The sequence below is a fragment of the Manis javanica genome, chromosome 3 (genome assembly GCF_040802235.1).
Source record: "Manis javanica isolate MJ-LG chromosome 3, MJ_LKY, whole genome shotgun sequence".
Lineage (NCBI taxonomy): Eukaryota > Metazoa > Chordata > Mammalia > Pholidota > Manidae > Manis > Manis javanica.
The window spans coordinates 121,259,910-121,282,840 of NC_133158.1; the positions used below are offsets into that span (position 1 = coordinate 121,259,910).

The window sequence follows — 22,931 nt, forward strand, 5'->3', positions numbered from 1 at the left end:
CACTAAACAGTCAGTCCACACTTCTTTTTTGCCTCCACGTTTGTTCACTCTGCCTGGAATGCTTTTCCTCTACCTTCTTCACTTTGCAAACTCCTACCTAATCTTTGGAACCCAGCTCAAAAGGTACCTCATGAGTGAAGTTTTTCCACTGGCTCCTCCCTCTGGGATTCCCAGCATCTTACTGCTTCTTCTCAGTTCTTCTAATGAATATGTATCCATATCTCTGTGTTAATATTATTATTATCATTAATATGTCTATCTCCTTGAGGGAAAGAGCCATCTCCTATTTTTCCCTTATTTTTTTTAATGGAAGTTCAGAAAGTGTTTAATCAGTAAAGAAATGAAACGAATGTGTGGATTTGGGGAAGTTTACCTGATATCCTTATAGAACACAAACCAAGGAAACAGACTTATATTTTTCTAAACTTGGAATGCAAGTGAGAGATTGCAGGGTCACTGCTGTTATGAGAAGAAAACAGGATGTTACAGTGAGTTATAGAGCAGCATGGAGCCCTAGACAAGGGTGGGAGGGGACATAGGTCACCTATCCTGATTGTTAAAGCCAATGAGAGTTATAAAACCACCTTTCCTGACTATTGAAACCAATGAGGGTTATAAAACCACCTACTCTCGGTTCCATTATATTTCCATACCTGTTTTTCCTGTCAATGTGGATGCTTGCCTGCCCCTTTCTATTCTGCTCTCATAGCAAGTGATTTTTAGGTTAAAAAAAAAAAGCCATGACACTAGACTGGAAATGAGGAAAATTGTGACATTCCTGAGTTATAATATCACATATTAGGGTCATAGTATTGAGAAAATTGACCACTTTTCACTTTTGACTAGCTGATGAGAAATGAACAAATGGTTATCCAAAGAATACCTTTGAATAAATGTTAACATTCAAGTGGTTATGAGTTGGCCCATCTTTTAGAATTTTAAAAAACTTTTATTTTGAAATAATTATAGGCTCTCAGGAAGCTGGAAAAATAGTACAGGGATGTTCCATATACCAACCATCACCCAATTTCCCTAATTGTAACCTCTTACATAACTAGAAGGCACGATCAAAACCAGGAAATTGACATTGGTACAATTCATATACTTTATTCAGATTTTACCAATTTTACATGCACTTACTTGTATGTGTCTGTGTGTGTTGGGGGTGGGGGTTCTATGCAATGTGTAGATTCCTGTAACCACTACAAGCAAGAGACAAAACTAACCCACCTCTCAGATCCATTGTGCTATCCCTTTATAGTCACATCCATAATCTGGTTCTCCCTTACTCTTCCCTCCCCTATCCTTTGGAATGTTTTTTTTCCTTCATATTTGCTATTTCGCACTAGCTGAAAAAAGAGGGGATGCGTTTTCCCATTGATTCTTGTGCTGTGTTGTATGCTAGAAGTACAAGGGAACACACAGGCTAGGAAGTTAGGGGACTTTCTGTGACCACCAGCAGAAAAATCATTAATAGTAACACAATGAGGCCCCTCAACAGAAATGATTCATGTACCTCTAATTGGCTAGTTTCCAGGAAAATATACATTGGCTCTGTCTAGATAAGCACTCAGCATGGTACTAAAACTGATAGGAGCTCAACAAATATTTATCAGGCAAGCACACTGGGCTGACAGGGAGGAATGCATTCTATAATGAGTTCCTAAAAGAATGTGAAACAATTCTCTATTTGTTCCACAGAGCAGTTGTTTTCAAGTTTCAAAGCTTATTGCAAATGGAAAAATTAAAAAAGCTAGCAGGTCACTATTTGGTTTTCCTTTTTATGTATCCTTAATTTATTTCTCCCAGCAGGAAACAAAAGACAGAAATAGACTAAAGTGCAGACCAGAGTAATTCACCTGAAACTTCACTGCTGAAAGGTACCCTCCATTTCTAAAATCTCTAAGAGATTTTAACCTGATTCCTCTTATCAGCTTTTTGCAGCCCACCTTCTGAGGAGAGGGAAAGGTATAGATTGTGTGACTGGTTAGGTAGGAACAATAATTACCAAATGCCAAGTGCATTTACCTTGGCAATAGGCATAGTGCTAAGTACTTTATAGTATCTCATTTAATCCATATAACCACCATGTGAGATGTATGATTTTATTATCTTCATTTTACAGTTAAGAAAATGAAGAACTTAAATGTTTCTCTTAAGCCACACAACTAGTGAGTGGAACACGTGGGTTTGAACCCAGGTAACTGGATCACTGCTAGGAAGTCTTGGCATTCCGTTAGGTCTGAGGTATGTCACAGAAATCTAAACACAATACTTTCAAAAGCTTCCCAGGTTATTCTGATGTACTGATTCCTTGGGAAGCATTGCTGGAGTCTACTTCGTGCAAGGAATCCCGTGCTCTTCAGGTGGGGCACAGACCTGGAGAACTGATAACCTTGCATGAGAGACGCTGCTGCTTCATAAACACATACTTCAGGTGGACCATGCTAAATGACTACTGGCTTTGACCTGAGGCTTTGCATGAAAATGTATTCTTAAGTTGTTAGTGTCTTTATTTATTAATTTACTTTTCAGCTCATCAGACCAGCACAAGCCTGAGTAACTGTTCGCAAGCACTTTCATCAGAAAGGGAATTAAATTATCTTGTGGCTATGGGCACGCAATATAGTTACTTCCAACAACTGAAGTGGGTGAATTCTGGCATAGCTTTCTATATTAAGTTGTTGCATTTACTTTTCCTTATAAAAAAAAGAGCTAATAGAGATAAAAGAACTCTGATAGGAAGAAATAAAAATAAAAATAATACCATACAGAGTTTCCTTCAATCTGAAGCATATTTTGGCAAATAGAGGTACACGATTGACTTTAATGAAATGTTCTTTACAAAACTTGAAGACTACCCTATGAGTAATGAGTGTGTGAATTAACAGAAAAAGCAGTTTTGTATACACAGGCCAGCAGGACATTAACTGGATTTGTTTCACTCACAAGAACAAGAGGGGAAAAGATCTCAAATCACACTTGATTTCAACACACCAAGCCAAACGACTAATAAACCACCCACAAAGAATGAAACTATTTTGAACTCGTCATTCTACAAAAACATAATATTAAGATATGCATAAATTGTGTAAAGTAGAAACGCACCTGACCTTTCATTGAAAAGAGGAGGAGTCTTTCAGGGTTGGGACGCGCCTGCAGTCCTTTGGGAACTTCCTGGTGTCACCACACCTCTGGATTAGTTATCCGAGCTCTCTGAGCAAGGCTCTCAGTAGAAACTCTAACGTTCTGTGAAGGAAATCACTCTTGTGAATGTGACATACGCTCTCTCCAGTTCCCATATGCTGAGATTATACTTCCTCATCAGTTTGTTGTGTTTGGTGAGATCAGGTAAGTCACCTATTGTATGATTTTCTTAATTATTTAAACAACATAAGTATTACTGTCATTTTGCATTTTATCATCCCAAATTCTTCAATGGACTTTTAAAGTCATTTTTTAAGGAAAGAATATATGGATTAAATGAACTTTCTAATTCTGAAAAAATATATTTTCTCAGTAATACTAGAAATTATTTTTCCTTTGAATTAATTTATTCTGATGTACAGAAATTAAATATGCTGAAAAAATCTTGAATAGTGTTCTTTTCTTTCACAGTTAAATTTTCTGTGCTTATCTACCGCTGTGAAATAAGATATTTTCTGGAAATTAAAAAAAATTGTTTTATAGTATATAATACATAGACGGTAGGTTTTTATAGCTTTCATCCATTGAGAATTTATTTAAATGATTCTTATAAAAATATGATTTTATATATCCCTTGGAATGGTACCTCATATACTTAAAAATGATTAATCATAATAAAGAAGTAAAAATTAAAACAGTAATGTACATAGCAAAGTAACAAAAATAAAGTGAAATGCTTTTAAAAAAATACTTTTCAGCTTTCTTAGGAATCCAATTATTTTTCACATAGTTTAATGGTAATGAAGATTGACACAATTTTTTTGAAGGAAAATATGTTACTTATTAGGACCCATAAAAATGTCCATGCATTTTGAATAGAAAACCATTTGGGGAATTTATTCTAAAGTAATAACTTTTAAAGGAAAAAAATCCTCATATGCAATGATGATCATATGTTATTCATAATAATTTAAAACTAGATATAGCAGAAGTGTTCCTACATAGGAATGGATAAAATACAGCCTATCAACTTTAAAAAAAAATGTAGCCTTTGAAATATTTCTGAAGCTATGCAGAAATGTGCAAACACATCTATAAAACAATACAAAGTAGAAGAATCAGAACTCAAATTTGTAGGTAAACTAAGATTACAACTATGTTAAAATCATGTATGTATGCCTGTTAATAAAGTTTAGAAGGCAAATGGAGAAATTTAAACAGTTGTATTAGGTTTTTAGGCTTATAAATAAATTTTCCTTAATTTGTACTTTTAAAGTTGCTTTAATAGTTAAAATTATACTAGTGATATTTTTAACAAAAGTCAACATTTTAGTGTGTATTTATTACCATTTTTTAAATTAAAAATGAACATGAATTTAGAGATAGCTTAAGGGGAGTGGGGGCTCACCCTACACACAAACCTGAGGATGATTTGTGGGTACTTTCTTCCAGTCTCCCATTATATATCTCTATTTTCAAAGTTGGAACTTATTTTTCCTTAATTTTGACCTTACTTTTTACTTAACATTATTTCATCAGTGAAGTCTTGTTTTAAATGATTCTAGAAGACTCCCTGCTTCATGATAGAATCTAAGCAGAGACATACCACAATAAACTTGTAGCTAAAAAGAAAAAACATAATTATAGCTGTAAGCTAAATCTAGACTTCCCAGTATCTGTAAAACCATGAACTTGGAACTTTCATGTGGGCAGGTGTTGAATAATATGCATCTGATAGCAGAAATTATCAACCACAAATATGTTGACTTTTCATTTTTCCAGTCTTTGGCTTGCAGTCCAAAAATTAAGAAGTGTTAAGATGTGATTCCAAAACGCCAAAGATATAAGTCAATTCACTTTCAGAAGTCTTTGTTTTGCTGTTCTAACCTTTGTGAGAGCTGGTTTGGAACATTTGTGATAGTCTTTTAAGTGGACAAAGCAATGGCTGGTAAACTCAAGTGTGCACCAGAATCACTTGGGGAATTTGTTAAAAATGCAGAGATCCCACTGCCAAAGACACAGATACATGGGTCTGTGGTGAGATCCTGGAATCTGCATTTTTAACAAACCACCAAGGTTTTTCAGTGGCAGGTGGTCAAAAGAAGACAAACTGATAAACTATTAAGGCTGTTGTCATAAATACATTTCAATGCTACTTTGCTGTCGATCTGTTGGTTATGGCAACTTCTGTAAAACTAGGCAGATACTTTCCTAGAGAAAATAGCCTCATGCCAAAAACAGAGAATTATTTCCTGGAATATTGGAAATCCTCTCCACGTGATTTATAACTCTGTTGTGTGTGTTTGACTCATCCTCCTCTGACGTGTAGGTGAAAGTGTATGAGGGGGTGGGCTGTGAATGTACACATTTATGCCCATGATTAAGAGATGGGAGTGAGGAAATCTAGCATCTCATTTGTTTGCTCAGTTCTGTCCTAAAGAAATATGGCAATGGTTAAAAGCAGAGATGTCCTTCCAAGAGGGCATTTTGCCCATATGTTTCTTGCCTGTCTCTGCCTGGGATAAAAGAGAACCATGAGATATTCCACCAGGTTTGGCCCTGGCCAACTGTGAATGCTTCATAATCTGGCTCAGGCAGGTTTTTGATGCCAAACTCAGTATTGTCCTCTCATAAAAAAATATAAACTGAGCTGCTTTTCAGACTTAAAACATTTAATAGAATTTCATAGTAAGCACACATTACTTCCCCATTCTGTTTCTCTTAAAAAATAGGAGTCCAACTCATTTTCTGATCTTGCCAAGGCAAAGTTTCTGGTTTCAAGGGAGTTTTATTACTGGGACTTTTGAAAATTCCTTCAGAGCAGTGTTTTCAGGCAAACTTTTGAGTGTGTTCCAGTGTAGGTTACTGGAAACATCCCAGCTTCATCAATTGACGTGTTGTGAGCTGTGCTCCAGACACTGACTGACCTCCAGCATGCAGAATACTCGACAATGTATCCCTTCATCTATGTTCTGAATCTCAGCAAATATTTAGGGCAGCATTGAGTCACTATGCCTAATTATGGACCTCTGTTCTACAGAAGTTATTAACACACATCCATGTCATGTTTAGTGGTAGGGTTAAATTAGGGGGAATTTCACAGCCATCACTTGCATTTGAAAGTTAGTGAACTAAACTTCACCAACCATAGGTCTGAGAGAAATGGATTATTTTGTTTCTAATCAGTTGACTAAGTCATATTTAGAGAGGTTTCATCTGGACCTGCCTTTGCTTATTGTCAGAGAATCTCAGAACCTTCTCTCCTTTTGCCCATGCTCACAATTGCTCCATCAGTGGATTATTGCTGTCCAGAATTCCATCTCTTCTTCTCACTGACACCTCTTTGGAGATGAATGAGGAGTCTCCTCTTTTTGTACACGTTTTCCCCTACTTGGAAATGTGGGATAGGAAATCAGTTCCTTCGAAAGCAGGCAGAACTGAGGGCAACACTCAGACAGCAAAGGCAGCTTTGTTTGGCTTCAGGGCAGTGTGTCTTTCAACAGCGGAGCAAAAGGGTCCCTTCAAAGATTAATCGGAAAGGGAGCTGGTTGCCAGTAATCAGTCAGAGGGAATCACTCTTTTCTATCCACCCGGGACTCATGAAATAAGCCAATCTACAGAAACAGGCGTCTTTTCTCGGTTGTATCCTAAAGAAGTAGGTTAAAAGCAATAGCCAACGGTTAAAAGCAGAGATGGCCTTCCTGTCAAGAGGGCATTTTGTCTATCCAACACAATTTTGTCTGGCAAAGAAAACAGAGTAACAGCTTTATTTAATCCCTGAGCCTGAGATTAAGAGTGGTTTGTTTTGCACGGGAATAGCTACAACCCTCACCCACAACAGATTAACTAAGGTAGGGGGGTTTATTTAACCTTCAGTGGTAGACAGTGGACGTCTGTCACTCTCCATCTCCAAAGACAAAGGAAACAAATTGATAAACTGGGAGCTGTTTTGATTTTAACAAAAAAAGTGAAACTCCTGCCTACTTACCTCAAACTTCTTATCATTTCACTCTGGTCTTTCTCTGAAAGGGTGAAATTATAGGAACTGTTTTTAAAAACAGTTTTATTGAGATATGATTCACATACCATGCATTTCACCATTTGAAGCATACACCCCAATGGGTTTTAGTGTATGTGCAGATATGTGCAACCATCACCAGTTGATTTTAGAACATTTTCATCACCTCAAAAAGGAACCCAGATCCCTTTAGCTGAGGTACCCCTACCTCCCCCTCCCCACCAACCCCCATCCTTCAGCAGCCACTAGTCTACTTTCTATCCCTATAGATTTCCCTATCCTTGACATTTCATATGAATAGAATCATATGACATGTGGTCTTTTGTGACTGACTTCTTTCACTTACATAATGTTTTCAAGATTCACCCTACCTGTAGCATGTGGAATCCTGTTGGTTAACTAAAGGGTATTTAATTAGCCAAAAACCCCTGCCTGACATAAGGGGGACAAAACACCTGTCTGATCAACATTCTAATTACAAGAGTAAAGTATGGCTATTTTCAGGTCTTTTAATTAAAATTAAAAGAATTTTTAATTCCTTGCTACATTAATTTTTTTAGATTTGAGTTGTCTTTGGTAAGTAAGAATTCCCTGGAAATTTTTTTCACGAATAGATGCCTCTTATCCTTTCAAATCAGCTAGCAGATCTTAGAATTTTGTGTCCAAAAGGAATGCTAGTGATTAGCTAAACCTCTAAGGAATGAGGAACTGACCTCTCATTTTAATATGAGAAAAATGATGGCCCAAACAGGCTGTTTGTTTTACCTTGCTAATGATGGAGGCAGAACCAAACCTAGTTCTCCAGCCAAGGAAAACTGTCACCAGTATATTGACTAATAAAGTGTCCCTTCCCAAATCCAAAATGATGGAAAAAAAAGAATCAATACTTATTGAACACCTGCTTTATATCAGATCCCATGCTAAGCAATTTACTTATATTATTTCATATAGTATTCATAACAGCCCTGTGAGATCAATACTATTAACCCAACCAATCATCAACATCAACAATTACTAATTTTTTAGCATTTACTATGTACCAGGTAATGCCTTAGATAGCTCACAGACATTATTTCTAATTCTCACAGCAATCCTGACAGCAGGGCTGGGTTTAGGGTGAGGCAAGAAAGGCATTCACCAGGTGCAAAATTTAAGGAGGAAGGGACACCAAAACTCAGTAATCAAGAAAAATTTATATTAATGATCTCTTAATACAATAAGGATGATATTTTATTTTTCATATTTAATGCAATACTTAAATGATACCTAAATATCATTTGATATTTTAATATCTAATATTTTGATGAAAATGATAATATGCATGGCATTATATTGCATGATAAATTATATGCATGTTGTATTTTAATGTAATATTTTTATAAAATGAAGATCAATGCAAATAAATCCATGATGAACAAAATATCCAAATTTTAAATAAAGACAGACTTTTGTTTGTTTACATCTCTGTTATTGTACAGTAAGAAAAGTCATTTCCAATCAGCCAGCTGTTCCTGGGCTCATGCCACCTTTATTTCCTTGCTAGGTGGTTTATGAGAGTTGACAATGGTGTGTGCACAGATTGAATAACAAAGGGCTATGTCTATAGTCACAGTCTTTGTAGAGCTTATATATAAACTTTTCCCACTTGGTTCAATATAAGGGAGGATATTTTGATAACTGTATATATACTGTTTTTTCTTTTGCCTCAGGCTCAGTATGACTTTGCAAAGCACTGCCTGACAGACTGGTATTACTATGATCATTTTAGACATGTGAGACTCAAGAGGTTAGGTAGTTAATTACCTGAGATCACATAGCTAATACCAGTGGAGTTGGACTTCAAACCTATGTGCTCTTTCCAAAATTGTGTTGTGTTTTTGTTTAGGACATTACACCAGGGTTGGCAAACCTCTTCTGTATAGAGCCAGTTGGTAAATATTTTCAGCATCAGGGACCACTGACCACTGTTACAAACCACTCAATTCTGTCGTAGAGCAGGAAAGCAGCTGTTAACAGCGTGTAAATGGGCAGAGCAAAATTTGGCTGGTGGGCGACCATGCATTAGATCATAACAAAATATCTCATGCATAACAAGTATTATCCCTGAAGATGTTATAGCCAAATTTCCTTGACATCCTATGTGGATATGTTTCATTTAATTTAACAGAGAAAAATCTATAAATGATTTCATCAGGCCTGCTCTGTGTAGGAGGTTGAATTCCTCATTGGATGGGAGACATCACTCATTAAATTATAATTTTCCAATTGTCAACAGAAAATGGCGTTTCAGAGTAAATGAATTTCGAAGTAGTCTGAAGGTGAAAGACAAAGTTTCTCCTGTTTCAAATAAACTCTAATAGCAGAGGTTAAGCTTTGGAAACCAGTTTAACATGTTCTGTGGTTACTCAGTTGGGCTCTGGCAATACCTTTGAGTAAACTTGTCTTTGTAACAACACAACAAAATAAGCAAAAAGGTTTTGCTTTCTGAAAGCACAGAAGAAATCATTTTAGAATTAGCACATAAAGTAGAATTTAAAGAACTATGAGGGTGAAGCAATTTAACAAATTACTATGCACAATACTTAGTCACTGCTCCAAATTGCCTGAGAATTTCTGGTCTAACAATAAGACAAATTCCTGTGCAAGGTGCTGGGGACACAAAACTGGACAAAGAACAACAGTGGCTGCCCTCGAAGAGCTTAAGTTAATTTGTAAGTGGTCCAAAATAAGATAAATTTAGTATTTTCTTTTTGAAACATTATTAATTCTGAGAGGAAAAGGATTAATAACTTTAGGCAGTTTTTAAAAAAAGGACATCAGAAATGAAGTAGTAATTTGTTTGCATATTATTTCCCAGGCTTCATCACCTGCAGATATATTTTTACATAGTCTCAGTTATAGTGCATGTACCATTTCATACACCATTTATTTTATAAACATTACATCATATACTATTTGCAGTATTCTTATGCATCATTCTGAATGGCTGAATGATGTGTTAAAGAGGTTTATATTCATTTATTTAGGAAACATTTATTGATGCCAACTCTGAGCCAGGTCCTCTTCTTGGCTGGGTATACAACGATGAATAAACAGACAGGTCAGTTAACTTGGAGCTTCTTTACCAGTAGGGGAAGTTATTTCAGAATAATGAAAGGATGCTTCAGGTGTGAGGTAGGAAAAAGGTAAGTAATATGTAAGTGGAAAATTTCTCTAGAGTGAATTCAATATAAAAATAAAGTAGAATACTATCTATAAATACCAAGGGAAAGAATATTGTTCAAAGCCAGGTCATTATTTAGGCCAAGGAATTCATTAACAGATATGAATGAATTTAGGATCTGCATTACCCATGAGCCCTTCTTGAAAAGACAGCAAAAGTCCTTCACAGGGGTGAATGGAGAAGCCTAGGAAAAGGACTCACTGTGAGCAACGATGGTGTACATTATACAACTAAAACTATATAACTGGGGAAATACAGTTCTAGAAGCAATTTTCATATAGAGTCCATTCTCATTATTCATGGTAGTTACATGCTATGAAGTCATTGCACACACTGAATTAGCAAACACCGAACCTTTGCTCCTGGAGGAAATACAGCGCTAGGTTCCTGTGAGCCTCTGGTTACAACATTTTTTGTTGACCAGTCAATACATAATCTTATTTTATGTGTGTTCTTATGTGTGTTCTGTTTAAGGACACCTTATTTAACATATGTTGTTGATTCACTGATTCATTAACATTGAATTCATGGCCAGCAGCACTGTAATTCACACCTGAGCAAAGATACATACTGTCCCTGTAAGGTACACCACAGCCTTCTTGACTTTAGGAGCACCAGACAGCACTTCAGCACTATGCCTGGGGCCATTTTAAAGAGCAAAATCATGAAGAAGAAGCACAAGAATAAAAAATGTGGCAGGAAATAGATGTCTTGTGAAAAGGACATTTGTTATAAGAGCTGAAATATGATGGCAGAATGTTACCACATTTGACCTCAGTTCAGAGTGGATGTGTGGGGCAACTCAATTTTTTTACCTCTCTGCACATGTCCATTAATGACCACAAAAGCACACTCAAGTATTGATTTTGGGGGTTACAAATGAATGGGTAGGTGAATTCACAAATATCCATAAATAATGAGGATTGACCTTATTTTTATGTTTGTTTGCATGAGTGTGTGTGTGTGTGTGTGTGTGTGTGTGTGTGTGTGTGTGAGAGAGAGAGAGAGAGAGAGAGAGAGTTCTAAGGGAGAGATCCAGGAGGATAGGAGAGGCAATATATGTACATTAACTTTCTCATCTTTCTTGGAGGGAATTAGGAGAGAGAAAAGATACAGTAACTAGAACAACAATTCTGATCAATGCACCAATACATAGAAACTTAACTATTTAATTTTAAACTAGAAAAGTGATCTCGAGATGAATGAAAAATAATTTTGTAACTCATAAAAGTCAGGATAGACATCAGGTCAGTGGGGAGAATGCTAGGCAAATGCTAACAAAAAAAGGCCCAGTTATGATAATATCATTTGGTGGAACTCAAGGCAAATAAAGCACATTAAAAATGAGAAAAGATATAATACCTGATACTTAAACCAATAGTTTGGGGAACTTGAATTGCCCTTCAATGTAATGTTGTTATATTTTGCAAGAGGAATCTCCCATTGCTGGCAATTAGATACATCATTTCCATTTGATATAAGAAGAGATTCCTGACTTCCAGACCAGGCCAAACTCCCTACCTTTAAATTCTCATTTCATACTATATGTCTTCTACATGGCATATATCACGGGTTGCAATTTTATACTTATTTGTATGTTTTATTTCACTGATACCTGGTTCTTCCTCTAAAATGCCACATGACACAGAACATAGGATAGAGTAGACTCTTGTTGAATGGATTGCACATTTCCTCTGAGGATGAGAGATAATACATGTTAACTGGTTAAAATATTTAGTAGAGAGAGGAACAAGGAGATCTGTTTTTCACTCAGTACTTACCCTCAACTTTTCCAAAGCCTAATATCATCATAAAAATAACCAAGACATTTAAAAATGAAGTCAGGGTAGCTTTGTCAAATGAAAAATAAAGATCCATTTGTTTTGCCGTTCTTACCTTTCAGTAACTGTCTATTTTCAGGGCTTCTTGTAAAGACTCAGCAAGTCAAGGAGGTTGGTTGAGCCATTCCATAGACATTAAAGTTGGCAGTTGCTGCTGAAAAATAGCTTTGAACTAAATTCCACAACTCTTCTGTGAGCCTTCCAAGGGCTCAGACATGTGACTTTTGACACACTGGCTTAATATTGCTCATTTGACTCAAATGAACAGGCAACCTAACAATTAAGCAGTCCTTTTCTTTGGAAGGGATCTCTTATCTTCCCCAGTATGACCTCGTTCACAATATCCACAGCATTCCTCTCTTGGGCAGGTAGGTGGCAAGTGAAAGATGACATAATTTCTCCAGGCCACCTGGTGAGTCAGTCACACAACCAGAAATGAAACAGTTTTACTGATGGCCAACTCAGAGAAGCTCAGCCCTATCTTGTGCCCCTACTACTCAATAAAATGACTAATTAAACAGTCAGTTATTTATTCTGGGCCTTGCTTTACAAGTATCAGACAAGTTTCAGTCCATTTTACCAGAAGCATGCAATCTACAGGAAGAGAAAAATGAAAGGGGCCAAAAGATGGAGAAAGTACGTACATAGATGAGTAAATTCTGGCATCTAAAACACAGCATTGTAATCAGAGTTAACATCACTGTATTATATACTTGAAATTTGCTAAAAAAGTATATCTTAACTCTCTCCATACATACAAAAAAGATAACTATGTGAGGATGGCTGTGTAAACAACTAACCTTAGTGTGGCAAACATTTTACAACATATACATATATCAAATCATCATGTATACCTTAAACTTACACAGTGCTACTTGTCAATTATATCTCAATAAAGCTGGGGGGAAAAGGAAAAAAGTATTTACCTGGGAGCATCCCTCATTGCACATGCTACTTGATGGTGTCGAGTAAAAGGAGGAATGTGTGAATTTGGGGCCCAATTTTCAACCACTATTTTCTAGGTTGAGGGATTTCAAAGCCTCCTTAATTTTAACCTTCTATCTCAGCTACTTTTGCTCATTCTATTTTGGAAGTTCAGTCATTCCCAATCACCAGAGCCTTTGCAAGAAGTTTCATATAAAGCATACATGAATGGACCCAAGTTATTAAGAAAGGATAGAGACCCATGATGAAGGCTACCCCAAGGCTCAAAATGAGAGAGGAGCAATTTCTGAGTGTGGAAGTTTGGATTGACTGAGAATAGGGGCCTACAGCAAATGGTTCCTAAATTCCTGTTGGAGGAAGTCAGATAGGTATTTCCCAAGGCACCCCTGTCTTCTCTTGAGCAGTTGCAAGTCCGCAGTCTTCCCCTTCTGTTCCCTCCATCCCAGAACGTTCATAGGAGGACCGCACCACTCTCCTGAGCACCCTAAAGGGCCATCTCTGGCAGGCAGCTAGGGATTGTTTGTTGTTCCACTTTACCTCCTAGTTGGCTGTTCTTTCTCAGCCAAGCAGGATGTGGGATAGTGGGTCACAACACAGTTTTAAATAATTCTTATAATAAAAAAAAACACTCTTCCTCATTATTATATAATTGTGTCTCGATACCAGTGTTGATCAGAGGTTTATTTTTTACTTTCACTTGATCATGGTTCTTGATCGAGGGCTTCTATAATGTTGCAAAGTAACACTGTCTCAGTACCGAAGGACTCCAAAGTCTTCTGTCCTTCCTACTGGCTCTTTCATCTTGCATCTTGATCTTTCCTTTATTTCCAACTCCTTGTTCCCTTTCAAGCAGAAGTCTTCATCATTCCTAGCTACTTTTGTTTTCTGATACCAGAACTCAGAACCTCCCTCCCACTGTGTATGTCATTGATAAGGCCCTGACCCCTTTCTTCTTTCTTTTACTTAAGCTTTTTATTTGGAAACAATTTTAAAGTTGCAGAAAATCTACAAGAATAAAAACATACAGAATATCAATAACCCTTTATACAGATTCCCCTATTGTTTTTTTAATTAAAGTATCATTGATATACAATCTTATGAAGGTTTCACATGAACAACCTTGTCAGAATCCCCTATTGTTAACATTTTGCTACATAGATTTTATCATTTGCTGTCTCTCTTCACCCCTAATTTTTTTCCACCTGAGAATAAGTTGGCCATTTACATATAAATGCTTCAGTTGTATTTCCTAAGAATTAGAATTTTTCTCTTACATACCCATGGTATAGTTATCAACCTCAATTAATTGAACACTGATATCATACTTTTATCTAATTTAGTGTCTGTACCCCAATTTCATCAATCGACCCACTAACTTCTTTAATAGCATTTGTTTCCTTCCATTATGGGATCTAATCTAAGACCAGATATTGCATTTATTTATCCTGTCTCTCTAATCTTCTTTAATCTAGAACATTTCCACAGCTTTTATTTGTCATTTATAACATTGTTCTTTTTTTAAGAACATAGTCCCTTCTTAAAAAAATATATAGTAGCCCTCATTTTGCATTCGTTTGATTCTTCCTCATGGGTAGATGCAGGTTATGTATTCCCCCTGGAATACTATGAGGTAATGTGTCCTTCTCAGTGCATTATAGCTAGAGACACATGATGGCCATCTGCCTGTCTTTGGTGACGTGCAGTTTGATAACCTAGTCAGTGTATTGTGCAATTTCTCCACCATATAGTTACCACTTTTCCCCTCATCACTAATAAGCAATCTGTGGAAGACTTTAAGAGCATACACGTATGCTTCTCCTCAAAATACTGCCCACCCTTGTTTAGCAGCCATTGATGATGCTTGTTTAAACCAATCTTTATTATGGTGGTTACAAATGATGAGTTTCAACTCCAGTATTCACTCCACATTTACCAGTTGTCATTCAGCATTATACTGGAAGTTAAGAGCCCTCCTCTTTCCTCCACTTATTTGTTTGTTTATTTATTTGTTATAGAGCTATTGTTTCCTAATTTTTTTCCAAAGGCCCATGGTTCATTACTGTTCTTAATTATTTTATGCTCAGATTATCCCAGATCTGGCCAATGGAAGCCCCTCCAAGCTGGGCTGTGACATGTATTTAGATGCTCCCTTATTTTCTGCCTGCAGGCTATCTAATGCTGTTGCCCTTTTGATCCCCAATTTTTCTTCTAAGGCCATCCTTACAGCCTACTCAGCAGGATGAGTGCTTGAAATGGTGCTTGAGGAGCAAAGAAGAAGGTCCAAAAAAGGCCACCATGGTCAATAGTTTCAGATGCTACTGAAAATCTCAGGGCAAGGCACATCACTTTGTCCACCACTGTTACAGGGGGTGCTCTCGACAAGGCAAGAGGTGCTTGGACTGTGCAGATTCAGTTACCGAGTTATCTACTATGTGCTGGGCACTGTGAGGGATACAAAAGCTTATAAAACACAATTCCAAGGAGATTGTGATCTAGCAAGATTGACATGCATGAGCATAAATACCCATATTACACCCCTGAAAGTGTTTTCATTATGCTGTCAATGAGGTACACAGAGAGTTTGGGGGAGTTCTGGGAGAAGGACAGTACTTAAATCTGGGAGAATCAGAGAGCTTCTTTGAGGTGACTTTTGCGTTGGACCTTAAAGGAGGGTAGGATTTGAAAAAATAGTTTTCCTGGTGAAAAATTAGTCACTATAAAATCTGAATCAGGTATGACTTTGCAACTTCCTTCAACTAGATCCAGCCTCCCACCATGTGCCATAGAAAAACCTCCACCAAATACAGAGCAGCACTATTGTTTGATAGTATTAAGGCAAGAACCATCACAATGACTTCTTAATTTTTATTTGCAGACACAGATGAAATATGTCCTTCATTCACCAAACTGAGCTTTCACAGTGCAGTGGTTGGTACAGGGCTAAATGTGAAGTTGATGCTCTACTCAAGAAGAAACCCGACCTGTGCACAAGCAATCAACTCCACAGTTTTTGGGAATTTGAATGTAACGAAGAAAACCACCTTCCTTGTCCATGGATTTAGGCCAACAGGCTCCCCTCCAGTTTGGATTGGGGACTTGGTACAGGGTTTGCTCTCTGTAGAAGACATAAATGTGGTTGTTGTTGATTGGAATAGAGGAGCCACAACTGTAATATACAGCCATGCCTCTAATAAAACCAGGAAAGTAGCAAAAGTCTTGAAGGAATTCATTGACCAGATGTTGGTAAGTGAGAATTCTCCTAGATGGTGCAGAGCCAAATTGAAACTGGCCCATTATCTGGAGATTTAAAGTGAAGAGGTATCTGCAGTGAACAGGGAGACTGATTTGCAAATCCAAATAAGCCCTAGAGAAGGTGGAGTGAAGGGGTGGAGGGAAGGCCCATATGTATGGTTGTGCGGGTTGTGCATTGCAAATGTCACTCTTCTAAAGGAGCACCATTGTCATTGTAGACATTGTAGATCTATATATTTATTATGATAATTTTGCAGTGTAACAGCAAAATGTCCTAAGGAAGGGGCATCTTTTTCTAATTTACATAAAGGTGTCTTATGGGTAGGAGAGTTTCCATCTAGAGGTTTCCTGGCTGTGATGCAGACAGCTTCCCCAACTTCTATTATTGTTTCTTTTCCTAGAAATGCCAAAAGTTTAGTGATCAGATTGTGCAAAAGCAAAACTGATACACATTGTCTGATTGGAAAGTTTTATATGGATACGATATTTTTTAGAAAATTTATAAAGATTAAATTAATCTTAAATTTTATCTAGTGAGCTATGTCACAAATTGCCCCTTTTATGAAAAAAAAAAGTGACTTGAAATAAGGGCAGTCTCAGAGAGAGTCAGGTCTGGTGGTCATTGTGGCCATGGGTGGCGTAAGTTCTATACGCACTCCCCACCTACGCCGCAGCCCTGGGAAAGTGAATATTAAGATGATTCATGGCAAGCTGTCTCAGCAAACTGTGGTCAGTGTTGTGCCCACCCCTCCTACTTTCCCTCCCTCTACATGGTGATTTCATTAACTGAGTCAGTGTGAAGATAAAGGAGTTCATCAAAATGTTTGATTGCCCTACTCCCCAGCTGGGAAGGTTTTAAAGATGGCTTGGTTTCTACAAGCATGAATGGAGACACCCTGGCATAAAGGTTAAGGTACAGGCTTGGAATTGGACACTGGGCTAGAATCCTGCTCTGCCTGCTCCCCAACTGCCTGGCCTGGGTAGATTACTTCAATTCTGGGCCTCAGTTTCCTCATCTGTGTACTTAAAAGAACAGGATTTACTTTGCAGGAGTGTTGTTATACTTAAATGAGGTCATAGATGTAAGGTGCTCAGAAGTGTTTCTCTAAAGTCAACAAAAAGGAAATTTCTCCAAGTTTTGTCAACAACTTGCCCCTCACAATTCATAATAATGGACTTCTTGAAATTCCAGGCAGAAGGAGCTTCTCTTGATCACATTTACATGATTGGAGTAAGTCTAGGAGCCCACATATCTGGATTTGTTGGAAAGATGTACAATGGAAAGCTGGGGAGAATTACAGGTAAGGCTTCCTATGAATAGGCACAGGGTAGTCAGCTGGGCAAATTGCATCCTGGGAGAGCATGAGGCAAGCAATCCAAGTTCTTGGGTTCAAGGCCAGCTCCTCCAATTACTTAAACTCTCTGAGCATGTGTCCTTTTGTGCAAAGGGAATATTGAATTCAGGTTATTATTTAATAAAATATGTGAAAAGCACTTTGTAGATTGTATATGCCACAGAAAAGATTGGTGGTGACTCTATTTCTCTTAGGGATGGAAAGCAGCTGTGTCCCATGGGGCTTTGAGCTGTGCCCCCAAGCAGGTAGCCGGCTTCTTTTCATTTAATCTGGGATAGCTTGAGCTGCATACCTAATACTTTCCACCCCCAGGCACAGCTGGAAAAAGAGATGGGAATTTTGATGGCTGAGCTCTCTGAATATCAGCGTTCAGATAAAAGCTGACTGACAACACTTGGAACCCCAAATGAAGGTTCCCTTGCTGGGTTCTCTAGTAGCCTCGGTCTCTAGTAACTTTCCACAGCTACAAAGGAAGGCCTGAGGGAGGCCTTCTCTTTCAGAGACTAGAGGCTTCTCCCATTCAGACCTTTCCCAGAATCCATCCTCAGGCAGAGATAGCTATTTTAAATCTAGGGAATCTGGAAGGTAGAAGTGAACAGGAAGGAGATTTTCAAACCAGCTATGCTTGGGAGGTCACCTTTAGGGTCACAAGTCTGAATGTGCTATTTAACTTGACAGGCAGCTCTAGGCAAGTCATTCTCTCTCCCTCTCTCTCTCTCCCTCTCCCCCTCTCTCCCTTTCTCTCTTTCACACACACATACACACACACCACACTGGCTGTCTCCTCCAGCCCTGGTACTTGAGATCACATTGTTTTTTCTGGCTGGTTTTCTCTCACTTTCATTCCTCACCTTCTTATTTACCTGCTTTCCCAGGGAGGCAAAGCTCTTTTAAAGGTTTTTTTTAATTACTATTATTATTATTTAGAAAGCAATGTGTCCTTTTAAAAACTTTGTTTTCCCTTATGGGTACAAAGGACAGATGGCTTGAATATGCTTGTGTCCCTCATCTCCTGGGAGCTGTCTTCTGGAGGGTGGGACTTTTCCCAGTGATGTGGTTAGAAGCTGACCTGCTCTCTAAAAAGAATGAAAGAAAAGAAAAAAGAGAAAAAAGGAAGAAAAAAAAAAAAAAGAGGGAGAGAGAGAGAAAGGGGAGTGGGGAGAAGGAAAGGAAGCAAAGGGGAAGGGAGAGGAAGGAAGGCAAAGAAAAAGAAGGATGAAAGGGAGAGGCAGTGTCTGCTGATAGCACTAGCCACGAAGCTCGGGAAGAGAGGAGTAAATCTGCTCCCTAGTGGGGCTCCAGCCCACTGCTGCCTTATTCTGTCTACCCCTCAGTTGCTCCTCAGCCTCCCAGCAAACTGTTCCCACAACTACTTTGAATGTGAATGCAATGTAATCTGGTCTCTGACTGTGGAAATCCCCCAACCCTTCCTTCCACTCTGGGCCCATGTGGCCCTGCTCTGCAGTATGAACTCAGCCAATGTCCACAGCTTAATTATCTGACCCCTGACTTCCCCATGTTCTCCCGATTCCTCATCTTCTCTGAGCCCCGGATTAGTCTGTTATCTGCAAGAACAGTTTCAAGGGTCAAACGTTTCCCTTCCCTACTCACCTCCCACGGCCTTGCCTGAGTGGGCTCCGGATTGCAGAGTGGGCATCTGCTTGTTATCCCAGGACACAATCCCAGCTCCCAAGAATAGGACGGCTCTGCTTCTTAATTACCTAGTCTGGAACGGCTGCTTCACCTGTTCCATTTCCCTCTCCCCAGTCCTTCCTTTCGCTTCTCCTTTCCAAGCACATCTCCTGGTTTTACTTCCCATTAACTTCAACAGAAGGTGGCAGAGGATGAATGGGTTTAAAAATATTTCAAGTGCCTACATCACTTGATTATACATTAAATTTGATACTCAAACCTAAGGCTGCATAAAAATCACCGTGGGTGCTGTTACAATGCTGACTTGCTGAGTCAGCACTTGGGTTGGGGTCCAGGGGTTTGTATGTTTCACCAGATGCAGGTAGTCTGAGCACTGCACCTTGAGAGATGTCCACAGAGCTGTGCTATCCTGTAAAGTAGTTACTAACCACGTGCAGCCAGTGAACACTTAAACGTGGCTAATGCAAACTGATATGTGGTATAAGTGCAAAATACACACAGGATTTCAAAGATAAAGTACAAAAAAAGAATATTTTTAAAAATCTCAAAATGTTTATATTGATTACATTTGAAATGATATTTTGGATATACTGTGTAAAATAAGTACATTATTAAAATTAATCTTCCTTCTACTTTTTTAAAGTGGCTTGTAGGAAATTTTAAATTATATGTGTGACTCATATTATCTCTCTACTGGACAGCACTACCTTAGAGAGTTCCCGGTAAACTTGGGAATGGGTAGGAGAGGCCTTTCAAGCTGCACACGAACTGCAGGCCTCTGAAACTGTTCTGTCCTGGGGAGAGGTTCAGAGCTGTCACCAAGTTCCCAAACCAGTTAATGCTGCAATAAAAGTCACAAATCACTATCTGGGCACTTTCTGGTGATCTTAGAGCAATCAGAAAGAGCTCTACTTTCCGATTTTGTTTCTATTTATTATAAAATAGATCTCAAAGTGTTCTGGATTCAGATCCAGGAGCCCTTTTATAAGTCTTCTGAAGTAGCTATTAATGTTACCTCCATTTTGCAGGCAAGCAAACCGAGGTTCAGAGAAATAATTTGCCTAAGGTCACACAGCTGATTGTTGTTTGGTTGGGGCTCCATGTCGCATCTCTCTGGCTCCAGTGGTCTCTGCCCACACAAAATACTCTGCTTTTTAGGGCAGTTTAACTGTGGTATTTGGCTGACATTATAAGCTGATCATTTGCTGTGGTTTATCATTAAGAAGGTAAGTCCATGTTTACTATAACAGCCCCCATTTGTGCCTTTTGTGTGGGTATAATTATTAATAGCCCCTCATGACTCGCAAAACTGCCCTGGTTTGGACATTAGATAGTGAGCTGATTTATCTGCCATGGAAGTGGGGCTCTCACTGTTCATTTTCTTAGACCATAAGTGATGCTGGCCTAAGAGGAGGCAGAAGCTTCCCTAGCAAACTCTATCCAAGGTTATAAGTTTTTCATGCTGTGCCGAGAATATCCTGTGGGAAAAAGAGTGAAGGAAAGGAGGCAGGTAAAGACAGGTGTCAAGGGAGCAAAAGAGTGTTGGGAGAGAAGAAATGGAGAGATTGAGACTCAAAACAGAAAAGTTGAGGCAAAGATGCTATCTCTTGATTTTGTGTATGATACCAGGGGGTGGGCGATGTCTTTAAAATGACATTCACAAGTGAAAACTTTGAGACACCCCTTAAAACCTTCTTCACTCCAGGTAGGTTTCTAGCAAGCGGGGTTCTGGTGGTTTTCTGTTGTGGAGTTTTAAGTTTTCAGTTTGTGGTTACAACATCCCGGGATTTGCTCTCCTGTTTGTCCAGCTGTTTCATAACAAGAATGAAGAACGCCCAGCTAGCAATGACCAAGGGCAAATCAGTTCAGGCCTTTATGGGTGGGTTAATTCTGCAGGACTCAACAGCCACTTTCTTTCCCTCTGATACCTGGCCTGACCAGTGAGTTTCTCATATGCTCAGGGAACTGGCCAAACTCAGTGCAGTGAAAACAAGAGCTCACCAGAGAAAGGTGGTTGCATTATGAAGCTATGGCTCTGGTGAAGACACCTGATCTCCCTGAACCTCAGTTCATTCATCTGTAAAATGGGAATGATCATAGCTACCCCACCTTCCTCACAGGCTTGTGATATGGGTCATATGAGCTAGGATGAACAAAAAATGGAAACTGTAAGGGAGTTTTATTAATAACAAGAAGGAAAGGTTGAATGAGGTTTCTTGACCATTTTAAATGGGATAAAGACAAGCATAGCATCTACTTTTTCTGTGCACTCTTAGGTAGGTGCTCTTTTCCTACGGAACCACTTTATCCCCACGCTCTCGTGCACTCTGTGCCACTAAGCCCTGCCCAAGATATACCTCCTGATGGAGTGTGGGTGCTGTTCTCAGGAGGCACTGCCAGGGAAACCATCTGTACTGTGGGAAAAGCCTGCAGGGCTGTGGAAAGGAGCCTGACAAAGCAGGATGGGAATGTAAGTGCTTGCCTACCTAAGGGTGCTCTGCAGCATGTGAGTTCTCCTCAAGGGGAGGGATCAAAAGGCTAGCTGCAGGTGACTCATGGCATGGGTCTGCCAAGTGGACTGTGTTTTCATTCTAGGTCTCGACCCTGCGGGCCCTTTATTCAATGGGAAACCTCCTGAGGACAGATTACATTTCAGTGATGCACAATTCGTTGACGTCATCCATTCCGACATTGACGGTAACATTCCTATCATTGTGGGTCACTGGTCCCCCAGACTCCCAAAGAGTCTGCCCTGTGGGTATCATCATGCCAGTGGGATCAAGTTCCTCCAGATTCCCTCTTTTTCTATGGGTAGGGTTCCAGATCCACTGAAATATTGAAGGGAAGCAGGTTTAACAGAGGTGCCCAGCACCTCGTGCTGGAGTGGATGTGCTTTTCTCATCGTCTCTTATTTTTAAAGTGATCATCTTGACCAAAGACAGGCCGACTTGCATGCTGTGTGGACAAATGTTCCAATATGTGCAGTTGAATTTGGATGCATGGTTCCTTGGTTTTTGGTCCTTTCTCATTATTTCCTTAAGCTGCAAGATACATTCAAGTGCTGTGTCTCTATGCAGAGTGATTCTGAACCACCTACAGCTCTCTGTCAATCTGTGGATCTTCCTGGCTGTTTCTTTCATTGTGCTGATTTCATATCTGGGATTGGGCACATGACATGGGAACTGGAATGATATTAAAGATGGGTCTTTACATCAAGATGTCTGGGAGAAGAGCTAGAGTAGGGACTTGTGGAGGGCTGAGGGAACAGAGAAGAGGGGCTGTTCAGGAGCACACCCTCTCTGCAATACAACCACCTGAAAAACCCCTAACCATCATCTCTCACTGGCTCTCTGCTGTGGTGCTCAGTAACTGTGTGCCTTAGAAGAAACATCTATGAAACAGCTGCATTTTTACTATGTAGTTTGCAAATTATTACCTTACTTAAGTGCAGTACCTCAATGAACTTTTAATGCTTGATGGAGTAGAGTAATTTATTT

At 38.9% G+C, this 22,931-nt stretch overlaps 1 protein-coding gene across 3 annotated transcripts in view; it reads left to right on the top strand.

The window, feature by feature from the left end:
* Positions 1-3,160: 3,160 nt before the first annotated feature.
* The window catches only part of LIPH (lipase H), a 34,062-nt gene continuing 14,291 nt past the window's right edge, over positions 3,161-22,931 (top strand). The window contains exons 1-4 of one of the 3 annotated variants that reach the window (XM_037024263.2): positions 3,161-3,351; positions 16,050-16,417; positions 17,619-17,727; positions 22,030-22,131. In XM_037024263.2, coding sequence (XP_036880158.1) covers positions 3,303-3,351; positions 16,050-16,417; positions 17,619-17,727; positions 22,030-22,131 — 628 coding nt within the window. In that variant the 5' untranslated portion in view covers positions 3,161-3,302. The remainder of the gene's footprint in view (positions 3,352-16,049; positions 16,418-17,618; positions 17,728-22,029; positions 22,132-22,931) is intronic. The other 2 variants (XM_017681124.3, XM_037024264.2) reach the window with 2 other exon arrangements.